Genomic DNA, 13,283 nt, shown 5'->3' on the forward strand with positions numbered 1-13,283 from the left:
TTACATTGGTTGGCGGTAATGTTAATGCAGATCAACTAAAGAATACATAATCCAGCAAATAACACGAAAATGAGTTAGATAGCTGTATCCAAACGTCATGTCACAATTAGAATTGATAGACTTTGATTGTTCTGTTATGCTCATTAAGTAATATGCGACAAAAATAAGATTGCTGACGAGAAAATCTATTTGAATCCTGTAATAACTAGTTATGTAATGATATCATGATCTAGAATATTAGTATAATGTGAAGTTATTCTTAGCTAATATGAATTGGATGCCCAATTAAGGGGATCCCGAGACAAATTCTGTGGGTCTGGACCATGCGGGCGCCATTTTGTAACTGATATTTATATTGGTATTAAGTTTGTGATGTCACATCCGTAACTCCCATTGCTTACATTGCAATTATCTCTAAAATGCTGCTTTATGAAGTAAACAACATTATAAATGAAGAGAATCTGATCAAATTAAGAGAAGAGAATCTGCTCAAACTAAAGGTGGAGGTATAGCTATTATCCACAAAACCGCACTAAATCTCCGGCTCTCCACTCCTTGCCAATTCAAATCAGCAGAATCCCTCACAGCGAAGCTCGCCATCTCTCCTAACCAGACCATCACCATCCACATCATATACAGGGCCCCTGGCCCCATATCGACCTTTACTGAGGATCTCGCCCACACCCTGTCTGAAAACACTAAGATTACCTCACAAATCATCGTACTAGGTGATTTCAATTTAGGCCTCTCTGACCCTAAAGATGCATCGGCCCATGATGTAAACAGCTTACTACTCAATCTAGGCTTCACACAACGTGTAACCACACCTACTCACTCTAAGGGCAGAATCCTAGATTGGATAGCTGACCTTATCTGTGATTCTAAGGTTAACTCCAACTTACCATGTGCCTGGACGGACCATCACCTTATCACATTTATCATGCCCACTAAAATCACTCACCCCATCCCTAACATAGCACCTGCCACGTCCACTAGGAACAAGCGCAACATAACGTGTGCTAAACGTATCCCACTCATCCTCCCCACCCTCAATGATCTTGCATCTGCATGTTTGGACCCTACTGTCCTGGTCGACACTTACAACCAGACTATGCTAAAGGCACTTTATCTAATCGCTCCCTCAAAACTACGGAAACCTAAACCCCGGGATCACCTTAACACCTGGTTCACGCCTCAGCTGAGAACCCTACGTAAGGAAAAAAGGACCCTTGAAACTCGTTGGAGAAGCCACCCCACGGAATCCAATAAAGCAAGCATGGCTCTAGCCACTTTAAATTACAAATAAGCCATACTGGTTGCTAAAAAAGAAACATACAATAAACGTATTGAACAGGCCCAATCCAACACCAAGGAGCTATTCAAAATTTTAAAGGAACTGGAATCCCCTGCTACTCCTCCAGACACCTGTTCCAAAGACAGCGCTTGGTGCACAAACATCCAAGAGGCTCTCCTGGGAAAAATGACTATGCTACAAAACCAAAATCAATGAGAAAAAAAAAACAGTCTACACTCCTTTATAGCACAGTTTGCCCCTCAGGCTAACTACAAACCGAATACTGCACCTCAGCAACCCTTCTGCTTCTCACCCCTCTCTATTTCTGAAGTTGAACACATCATTAACAGTCTTAAGCCCTCTAACTGTCAGGGTGACTCCTGCCCTGCCACTATTATCAAGGAGGCCTCACAGCACCTGGTGCCTTTCATCACTGCACTCATAAACTCCTCCTTCAAGTCGGGGATCGACCCTGACAACCTCAAGGACGCCTGGGTTATTCCCCTACTGAAAAAACCTACCTTGGACGCTAACACTCCTACCAACTACAGACCTATCACCACGGTGCCATTTCTTTTAAAAATTCACGATCGAGCGGCATACCTGCAGATCCAAGATTATCTTGAATCCAACAACCTGCTGGGTCTTAGGCAATCGGGCTTCCACCCTCGCCATGGCACAGAAACTGCATTACTAGATTTAAAAACACAAATAGAAGACTTAAAAGATAAGGGAAAACTGGCTCTCTTACTCCTTCTAGACCTCTCCGCAGCATTCGATTTAGTCAATCATCAAATCCTCTGCCACCACCTTAAATCAGCGGCTAACTTCTCGGAGAAAGCCACAGCTTGGATTACATCATTCCTGGACAATAGATCTATGAGGGTCTTCTCCCCCTCTGCCACTGCTGAACCTTCCCCTGTCACATGTGGTGTCCCCCAAGGGTCATGTGTGTCTCCCACACTCTACAACGTTTTCACAAAACCTCTGTTTGACATACTGGACCGTATGGGCGTCACATACACCAACTACGCTGACGATACCCAAATACTTATTCCCATCACGGGTGACCACAAAATTGACTCCCTAGCTATCAACGCCATTTATCAAGTCATGCAGGCCTGGATGGCGTGGCATGAACTGTGTTTAAATGACGAGAAGACTGAGCTCCTCATCTTAGGTTCACCCCAAAAACTCAGTAAACTTGACTCCTCATTTAGTCCTTCCGCATCGATGGTAACTCCATCAAAGTGGCCAAGGGCACCAAGACATTAGATATTTATCTTGATTCCACCCTCTCCCTATCCAGACAAACGAATGCAGTCTCCTCAGCCGCATCTTACACATGCAAGTTTATCACAGTTTGCCGCCCTTTTCTATCTCCTGCCAATTGCACAACTCTAGCCAGGACTCTTGTCCTCTCCAAAATCGATTACTACAATGGCCTCTATCTGGGCACTAACCAATGCAATATCAGAAAACTTCAAATCATCCAAAACAACGCTATTAGAGCGGCCCTGAACATTCCTAGAACTGCACATATCTCCAAATACAGACAGAGCCTTCGCTGGCTCTCAGTTACCCAAAGAGTCTCTCTTAAAGCCTTGGCACTCACACATAAATGTATCGCTCACCTAGCCCCCAGCTACCTTTCCAACAGGTTCACCTCGCACTCAGCTGTGAGACCTCTCAGAAGTGCACACACTAATTGCCTTGTCATCCCACGGTTTAAACTACAAAAATCTTGAGGCCGCAGTTTCCCTGTCCTAGATGCCAAGCTGTGGAACACACTACCCAACCCACTCAAAGCTGTACCTTCCTTCACTGCCTTCAAGCGTAATGCCAAAGGTTGGCTGTCCACCCTCCACTAAGGATGACTATCGACTGTAACAATAGTCTATGACACCACAGGCTATTTTTATGTCTCTGCCACTGCATCCTGCCCTATCCTGTAAATTGTATACCTTCGTTTATGTCACTTGAATATTGTAAATTGTATACCTTTGATAATGTCACATGTATATTTTGTATATCCTAAATGTAAATACTTCTATGTACGGTGACTGTAACTAAATAATGCGCCCGGTTGCCCTCTGGCCTTGTGCGCTATACAAATAAACAAAATACAAATACAAATAAACAAACAGACAGAATCTCTACTTTGTCAAGTGGCAATGTGGAAATAAATTTGAATAATCACACAGTCTTCATACTCTAATAGGCTGTTATGGTTTGGCTATTCAATAATGGTTTTAACCAGACCAATCATCCTTTGAAATTAAAAAGGGTAATAAATAGTGACCACACTGGGTCCCATCATCAATAGGTGATTTGACACAGGGGAGCATGAATAGGTGGTGAAATGACCCTAGCTGGGTAAAGATCATCACTAAAGGACGCATAGCTATTGGTCAGTGATGAAATTGTGGGGTATTTTCTTGTTGGTAGCTCCCTGGTCAATGTTCATTTCTTTAAGCAAGTATGTGCGGTGCTTCGTCAATTACCATATCATAATAATTAGTTAAATCCCTTGTGCAGGAGGCATGTACTAATAAACGTGCAGCTAATCAGCTGAGATTACTTCTCACACTCCTGCAAGGCTTGTGCCAGAGAGGTGGAATCTTTTTAATAGTTATGGACAACCCTCTTGGAGGTAGAGACCGTTGTTCCATTGCTAGTATGTCCTGAACTATCATGTAATCTTTCATCTGGATTTTAATTAGGCCCTTGCCTTGCAGACCTGCCTGCCTTACGCAGGCCACAATATAGCTATGGATGATCAAAAAGCAACTCCTTTTTCCCCCATCCAGTGGGTGACCTCATTGATCAAACTGTCCCCCTGTTCGTTATTGGGGTAGAAAGGTTTGGAGACGTTCACCATACAAAAGCAATCAAGTGGTTTCTTACTGCCATTGCCACTTTGCTTCAGGTCGTTTTTGGACATTGTGCCCTTGCCAGCCTTTATATCATGCCCCTGCATCTGTTGGCACGCTGGTGGAGCTACATGACTACTCAATCTCCCCTGGGTGGTCCCTCTCCTTATGTCAGTTACACTCATGTTATAACACACTATACTCCCTCTAGGCCCTTATCTGCCAACACAGCCTTTACTGTTGGCTGCTCCTGGGTTGGCTGTGAGCATAACACCAGGCCCTCCACTGCTTTATTCAGTCTACTCAATTCCAATTGTAACACCTCATTCTCTTTATGTAGCGCTAGAACTACCCTTAGTACATAATCAGAGCCTCCACAACTTTGCAAACCATGGGCAATGCCAGTAGTTGCCTCTTTCGCACCCATTTCTGATAGTGAGACACATAACGTGGGTGCCATGATTACATCAGGTTCGGCTACTTGGTCATTCGAAATCGGAATCCTATTGCTAATAGAAAGTACAGGGTGATAGGAGGAATATACCATTCTAGTTCAAATAATTATGCATAAATGCTTTCATAACGTCTATGATGTATTGATACCTCATAAAAAAATCTACAATACCCACGTGCAAAATGTATAGCATAAAATTAATATAAAGTCCAACCAAGAACAAGATGCTTTTGACTAATCAGGCGATTAAGATTCATGTGTAGTGATAAACATGGGCCATGAGGCTTGCTCTCGTGGGCGAGGTTTCATAAGACTCTCCCTCTGCCAGTGAGCGAGAGTGGGCATCAGGGCGATCCAAGTACATGCCTTCCGCTTCTTGAATAGTCTGTTTGCTGTTTTCACGCATGATCCCTAAATTAGATCCTGTAGCAAAAGAAATATTTTCGTTTAATTGTGGATCATCAGATTTCTAATAAATGCTCTTACTTATATGTCTTTGAATTGTAGCAGTCAACTAAGAGAAATACCTTTAAATTGAATAGTTAAATGTAAAAACACAATGGGCCTCATTACACGGTAGGAGGTAAGGGATTACCGGCACCGGTAAGGTCACCGGTGCCGGTAATCCCTTACCGCCCTACTACGAGGTCCCTTAGCCGGTCCCATGCTTAATGCCTGGTCTGAGCAGGTGTTAAGGATGGGACCCGTTATGGGACCTCAGAGCTAATAACGGTACCGCAAATAGTGGTGCCGTTATTAGCTCCATCCCCATTCCCATTGAGCCCTATGGGGGTTCGAATGGGAATGGGGAATGGTTCCCAGAATGGGGACTTACCGGGTCCTCCAAGGTTGGAATGACCCGGTAAGTCCCTATTTCGGGAACCTGGACCCGGAATGCGGTAAGGGGGTAGCCATGGTGCTAATAGCACCATGGTTACCTCCTACCGCGTAATGAGGCCCAATGACACTAGTAAGACTAAAAATCTTGGATCATAGACTGATCCGACTCTAATTGCTAACAGTGTTCATAAATAACAACAGTTTTCCCCACACTGGTGCTGTAATCTGCAAACCCTCCAGAACTCTGTAACTAGCCTACCATGAGCAGTGCCAGTCAGCAGGCCATTCATCAGGACGCTTGTCAACAAAGTTGTGTATCAAGCAAAGTTACCTACACCGCAAGTGATATTTGGCATTTACCAGCCTTCCAAAAACGACCAAATCACCTTTAATGTTGAAAAAGTGGGCAGTGCTTAATTTGTTTAGCCAGTGCTTACTTTGTGGAGGGGGGTGGGGGGGCACTTATTTTTGAGCCCCGGCACTTATTGTCTCAGACTTACTTTAATTATGAAGTGGTGATAGTCAGTGCGTCCATAAACCACAATGAACAGGTGGGTGCTGTAGAGTTACCCCAAATATGTGGACATTTTGGGGAGAAGCTATGGGTGGTGGCAGCAGTAGTGCCCACCCGCAGTGTCATAGGAGTGCTAGAAATAATAAGCACTGTGCTCAGCAACAGAATACAGGGCCCTGCATTCTCACATTCGTGTATTCCAGGCTCAAGCAAGACATCTAGTTGGTTTAACTTGGAATGGCACACTTTTTATCAACACCCAGGAAGATAAATTCCGACTTCCGAGGCTCACAACACGAGCATATCTCAGTTGCATTTACTACGACCTGTGACTTGCTGTAATGCCAACCCCTTTCCCAGGTGTCAGGTAGACGCAAAGACTCTCCCACGGGCCACCCAACTGCTGCGATGAGAAAAACACCCCACCACGAAGTGGCAAACCATGGAATGAACGTGACAAAGCAAAGACCTAGTGAAGAATCCTGGCCTGGAAGTCTGCACAGCAACATGCTGTCTCTTAGTGGATTCATCAGCAAGTGATAACACAGGGAGTGAATATATGACAGCAGAGGCCTATGGAGGAAGTCTGCTGTCATGTAGTGGGTTCATCAGCAAGTGATAAGAGGCCTATGGAGGAAGTCTGCTGTCATTTAGTGGACTCATCAGCAACTGATAAAACAAGGGGTGAATATGAGAAAACAGTGGCCTAGGCAGGAAGTCTGCTGTCATTTAGTGGATTCATCAGCAAGTGATAAAACAAGGGGTGAATATGAGAAAACAGTGGCCTAGGCAGGAAGTCTGCTGTCATTTAGTGGATTCATCAGCAAGTGATAAAACAAGGGGTGAATATGAGAAAACAGTGGCCTAGGCATGAAGTCTGCTGTCATTTAGTGGATTCATCAGCAAGTGATAAAACAAGGGGTGAATATGAGAAAACAGTGGCCTAGGCATGAAGTCTGCTGTCATTTAGTGGATTCATCAGCAAGTGATAAAACAAGGGGTGAATATGAGAAAACAGTGGCCTAGGCATGAAGTCTGCTGTCATTTAGTGGATTCATCAGCAAGTGATAAAACAAGGGGTGAATATGAGAAAACAGTGGCCTAGGCATGAAGTCTGCTGTCATTTAGTGGATTCATCAGCAAGTGATAAAACAAGGGGTGAATATGAGAAAGCAGAGGTGTAGGGAGGAAGCCAGTCAGGCCTATCAGCAATATGTGGCCCCTTAGTGACTATTTCCTACTCAACTGGACATGCCCTCAATCTAGCCCTGCGACCATTAACTGGTTAATTTCCAGTCAAGACGGTGAAATGACATCATACAGTATTGATTATTTTTAATGAATCAACCTACATGAGACTTTAAGGTGAATCAGATTTCTTGCCATCGTAACTGTCCGAATCTCTAAAAAAGTAGTCATTTGGGTCGACATACGGTACTTTCAACAGTGCTTGGGGCTAACTTGGAAGGTCTTTTGTGCGCAGACTCTTCCGTTCTTTGTAGCCATGGGAGAGTAGCATATGTATGCGCCTTTTTATGTGCATTCATGTGCATTTTGATATTGCAAACATAACACTCGGTGTTTATCATACTGTTTTACCAAGAGAAAGAGGAGCAAATGGGCTGATTGCATCACAATGCCAGCAATTCAACAGGGATCATAATGAATAACATCTTCCTATTGGTCTTCAGCTTTTCTACACAAAAGAGAAAACAAATGAGACAAGCTGTGTATGTGCATTCAGGGCTGGGATGCTGTACTGTTGTGAAATCAAGAGGCGCAGACATGACTGCTCTTAATGACCTTAATATGTCTCTGGTCATGGTACTGTGTATGTGGCATTGCCTCTTTCTATGCTAGAGATAGCATAAAAAGTTGCAATGCCACTTATACTTTCGATATTAATAGTTTCTTCTCCTATGGGTGGCAAATGCCACCTATATGAAACAACAGCTAAATAAGAGATGGCACTTACTCTGACAGAGCAAAGATTATGCATGGAGGAGAAGTGGGCGTCTGGGAGAGTGAAAAGGGCGTGGGGGAAATACTAAGAGTCATATCAGCATCTACTAGGATGATACTCAGGGGCGGGATGTGCCGATAAATGAATGTGTTGCAGTGGAAATGGTAGAGTCTTCGTGGTTAAGACGCAGATGGTCGTTCACTCCTTTGACCACTGAGCTTGCTATCTTTTTGACTTCGAGTTGACGGATAGTCTGTAGCCAATGAGCACTCCCAGGTTTCTGCTGGTCTTCCTTGAATAGGGTATGATGTCCTGGACGAAATGGAGAACATTCACTGCTCCACCAGTAGGATATCTCATTTGTCCTTATTTGACCCAGGCAATTAGCTCAGCTCCAGTTTTAGATCTTGGCAATGCTATCAGTATTGTTTAGTATAGCTTTTCTGAAATTGAAGAATTTTTGCAAATTGTATATGTACATATTGAACCCGTATCATGGGGGGATGCTGACAAATTGCCTAAAATCGGTCAAACCGAATAACGGCCATTGCACGGATCCTTAAAGCACCACGCACATTTGGCATGTCTGGTCAAAATGGAACCTCCTGGCTTCATGTATCCTATCATTTCTTCTACCCATGTAATAGTTAAGGATATGAAGGGTTGCCTCGCAGTATTCAATATGTAGTAATGTGGCTGATGACAGGTCACTGTATTTTAACGTTAATTGTGTGTGGATTGTATTTACTGCAAGAGATGGCTAGGCTCTAGGCTACATTTAAGTTGATGTTGTGACGTATCCTTTTAGAATTTTGCTAGGATCTGATTGGAGCTTCAAACGGTCACTTACAGTGGCCCCAAATGTACTGTGTGTAGCATTTTTATCTATATTTCGAAAGGTGGCTATACAGTGCTTGCTTAGTTCTCTATTAGGATGTACCAACTATTTTACTTTTTAAATATTTCTAGGTTACTTTTAAGAAGGGTCTTTCCCATTATGCATACTTACCATTTATGAAATGCACGTTTAATAAAAATATGTCTGATTTTTTGATTTTGCACCATAGGCCAAAGATTTTCGTCTGTACAGTCAAGAGGTCCTTGACTTTGGCGGCCACGTCTCCTTTCTCTTGCTGCTGCCTCCATCTGATGATGTCTGCACGGCCCCGGGCCAGAACAACCCCTACACTCCTCGCTCCGGGTTCCTCACTCTGCCACTCCAGATCTTTGAGTTAGGTAAGGCTTTCGCGTGAGGCTATTCCTCTGTGTGGTTAGAATGTTGGATATAATGTAGCTGTACCTCGCAGCTTGTTCACAGTCCTGCAAGTTATGGAATATGTTGGATGAGTCGTTAGTAGAATTGAGTTTTGATGACTACACAATATTTATTATTTATTTTTATTTTTTTATTGGGTTTTCATATAACAGAAAAAAGAATTAAACAGCCCCACCTCCCCATCCCGCCTCCCCCGTAGACGGTGATACAGATGTCATAGACTGCGAGGCCAATACATGTTCAGAATGTCCCTAGCAAGCGAAGTCTGTGTGGAGAGTGCTTTTCAACATGATCACCATTGAGGAAATCCAGCATGGTTGTCCACAATATTTTTAATCTGTGGTGCAAGTGAAGCTTTTCAACATCTTTTAATATATATCGCAGACACGGAAATAAACATAGAATATACAGCAGGAGTTATATAAAAGCTTCAAAGTTGGAGTCCAATAAATATGTAATACCTCCTAAAAACATCTGTTCCCAGAAAAATGACAGTGTGTTAAATGTATGCTCCATAAATATGCATCCTTTATGTGCACATATGTTGCATCTGAGGGATAGAATCTTCTTTGAAATTCCTTACCTTCTAAATGCCAACCCAGCAGGCTGGTGAACCTCAAGTCATGCATTGACAGTGGCAGGTATTGACCACCTGTACCTGGGGCACCACGAGGCTACTTTGTGACCTGCACAGGAAGTAACAGAGTCTCAAGAGTAAGCAGTGACACCTGCCCCAGGTCCAACAATTCATTTTCACAGTGAGCAAACATGCCTTGGTTTTAAAGCCTGCACCAAGTGCTCACGGACAATGTCAATCATGGACACCTCTCTCTAAAGTATGGGGCGTCTGGGAACCTGTTAGAACGGCAAGAGTTGCAAGGCTTGCTGGGTCTGACTTCAAAGGCCAGGTTTACTAGGGAACACAGTCTCACTTGTCCCAAGTGAGGAAAGCAAGCCTGCAGCTGGACAGGAGGAGTGACATGGCAGAAACGGGGCAGGCCCTCTCAGACACCCATGAGGGACGGACACAGGCAGAGTCAATCATCTTGTTCAGAGAGCAAGAATCTCCAGAAGAGTCTGGGAGTGTGTCCAGACCCTCCAAGCATAGGAACTTGAAAAGGGAAACGAGGACGGAGTCCCCACATAGGGATTCACCTGATCTGTTGTTGGAGGAGGCTATTGTGAGCCCGAGGTGGTGCCGGTTGCCATTATTGGCCATTATCACCCATGCATCCGGATGCCTTTCCTCCATACTTATGGGAGTTCCTACCGAACAGGGACGGGACCAGAGCGATCGTGCAGTTATGTGATTGCTTCCCCTTTAAATTTGCTTGCAGAGTCTGGCTGCCTTCGTGGGACGCGGTCACGACCATTCCTCGGCTCCACGCTGCGTCCCTTAGTCCTTTCTTCTGCAGCAAGTAGATGACTTGTTTAGTGCAACACTTCTTTACTTTATCAGTTTACCACTTTCCTGCAGTATGTTTTTATTTATTCATCTCCTGCTTCCCGCACTCCTCAGCTTCCTCCCATCTATAGCAGGTAAAGCAGGATTCTCTGAGGGCACCGCCAGTGGCAGGAACCTCTCGGCAGCATGCAATCATTATCTGTCTTTAGAGTCTTTGGGTTTGCTTCACTCCAAGGACAGGTGTCCAACAACTATGAAGCATTTTCTCAGAATTCGCACAAGCATTGGTTGGTGCAGTGGGCAGAAATGATCAAGGCTGCTCCTTATCATCTGAAGAGCTTCATGGCTTCAATGATAGTGAGTACAATTCTTTTTTCCTCAGCACAAACAAACAAGAAATTCTTTCCTGGAGACCAACTGGGCTGGGAGGGAGCAGTCTGGGCCCAACAAGGCTAGCCACCTCACTACTCAGACTCGTCCTGAGAGCTCTGGGAAACCTGACACTGGGACTTGCACCTAAGACCCTTTGGGGTATGCAGTTGCGGCAGGCCTGACACACCAAGTTTCTTTGAGGTGTACCTTAGCCTCCACAGGGTTCATCCCCAAGCTGCAGTTGGGGACCAGTATGGGCCACAGTGCCTCTGCAGTGAATATCAGTTTGGCCTCTGGTCAGTCTTCAGGTGGCATATGTCATGTAGCCCTGACAGGAATGTGGGCATGGGAGAACCTGAAAGGTTATTATTACCTCTGTGCCTATGGGGTTACTAGCAGCCCCTCAATCCTTGCCTCGAGTGGAGTGGTCCCTCAATGCTGGGAGCTACTCAGGTTGTTCACTTCTGCTGACACTCAGGACCTTTGGAAAGCCTACCCTAAGATCATTATTCAATGCCCCTACACAGAGGGTCTAAGATCACTTTACAAAGTTGAAAAGTGTGAAGTTAAAAAAGAAGAGACAATATTTTCTGGATAGGAAAGGAAGATTAGGATAGGCAAAGAATAGCAGGAAGGAAGTCTGGATGGTTAAGTATGTGGAAAAAGGTAAGTATCAAGGTTTTTGCAGAAGGTGATGATGGAAGGGGCAGCACAGATGTGAGGTGGGAGGGTATTCCAGGTGTTGGGTGCCCATTGGGTGAGGGCTTGTTTTTGTGTGCAGGTTAGCATCCACAGTAGAATGCATAGATGATTGTGGTTGGCTTGTCTGCGTTTTTGTGTGTGATTGGATTCATTGTGTTATGAAGGTAGGATGGGGCTTGAGGTGGATGGCCTTGTATGTGATGAAAAAGTCAATTGAAACCAATTCTCTGGAGTACTGGTAGTCAGGGGAACTGGGAGAGAGCAGGGGTGATATGTGAGTTTTGTATAGGTGCCAAATGAGTCCTGCTACTGCCTTCTATGTGGCTTGCAGGGGCCGAGAGTGCAGTTGGGGAGTCCAGTGAGGATAGTGTTTCCGTAGTCCAGCTTGGAGAGAACTAGTGCCTAGACTGCAGTACTGACGTCGTCAGGGGGAAATATGTGTCTTATCTTATATCAAAGGTGTAGCTGTAGGTTGCATGGTTTGACAAAGGTGTCAATGTGTTATGTGAAGTATAGGTAGGAGTCGTTGGTGAAGCCCATTGACTTAACTGGTGTATGTGTGGCTTGTCCTGGGTAAGTTCTTTGAGCCAGATGGTAGGGTTGGGTGTGTGCAATGGGGGGAAGATGAGGAGGTATTCCGTGATGGATGTCTTGAGTTTGAGAAAGTGGATGGTTATCTAGGTGGTGATGGTGGAGAGACAGATTTTGAGGGTGTGGAGTTGTAAAGGGAAGAGCATATGGAAGCATATGTGCATGTTGTCTGCCCTTTGGTTAAAGTGGATGTTGTGGTTGCTAAATGTCTGTCCAAGTAATTCAACATACAGGTTAAAGAGGAAGGAAGATGGGGTGGATCGTTGCTGTACCCCATATTTGATTTCTTTGTGGTTTGATTGGCAGCGGGGCATGACAATAAAGTATGTCCGGGCAGTTTGGAAGGAGATAAACTAGCAGAGAACAGTGTGCAGAGAGGTCAGGGAGGTCTAGCAGGGTGTATGTCCTATTCAGTGATGTTTCGGGTGTCATCCAAGATGTGAAGTGTGGCAGTCTCAATGCTGCGTCTGGGGCAGAAAACAAATTGGAAGGGGTTTAGGAGGTTTCTTGTGGTGATGTGTTTTTGGAGCTGGCTTGTGGGAAAGTGAGCCATGATTCTGGTGGGTGAGGTATGGCGAGATTGTGATGGGTCGTACGGTCTCGTGGAACTATGGTTCATGGGATGGTTTCTTGAGGTGGGGGTATATTTGACCTGTTTTGAGTGCAGAGGGGTGTTAATGATGTTGACCCATAGTGGTGATGGAGTTTGGTACAGCTTGAGTTGGGCATGAATCATCCTGGAAGTGTGCTGGTTTAGTTTTGACTGTGACAGTGACTTGTGGGTCTTGGCCAAAGGCATGTAATGTGTCCCATGTTTTGAAAGGTTTGCCAATGGGTGGTGGCAGAAGTACCTTTGAATGGAGAGCTTGTCTGATACTGTTTACTTTGGAGTTGAAGTAGTCAATGAGGGAGTTGCATTCTAAGGTGGGTGGGCATGGTATATATGGTGGGTGGTCGAGAGCGTGACTTGATAATGCTAACATATTTCTGTGTGCATTT

General features: G+C 44.6%; 1 protein-coding gene across 8 annotated transcripts in view; it reads left to right on the forward strand.

Moving 5' to 3' along the window:
- Positions 1 to 13,283, forward strand: part of LOC138569187 (ankyrin repeat and fibronectin type-III domain-containing protein 1-like) — a 2,784,778-nt gene that overhangs the window by 2,651,372 nt on the left and 120,123 nt on the right. For all 8 annotated transcript variants that reach the window (XR_011303172.1, XM_069646931.1, XM_069646929.1 and 5 more), the window contains one exon: positions 9,006 to 9,174. Coding sequence is in view for 7 of the 8 variants with exons in the window: in XM_069646931.1 (XP_069503032.1) it covers positions 9,006 to 9,174 (169 nt within the window). In the remaining variant the exon portion in view is untranslated. The remainder of the gene's footprint in view (positions 1 to 9,005; positions 9,175 to 13,283) is intronic.

Source organism: Ambystoma mexicanum, chromosome 2q (genome assembly GCF_040938575.1).
Source record: "Ambystoma mexicanum isolate Mex_15411 chromosome 2q, UKY_AmexF1_1, whole genome shotgun sequence".
NCBI lineage: Eukaryota > Metazoa > Chordata > Amphibia > Caudata > Ambystomatidae > Ambystoma > Ambystoma mexicanum.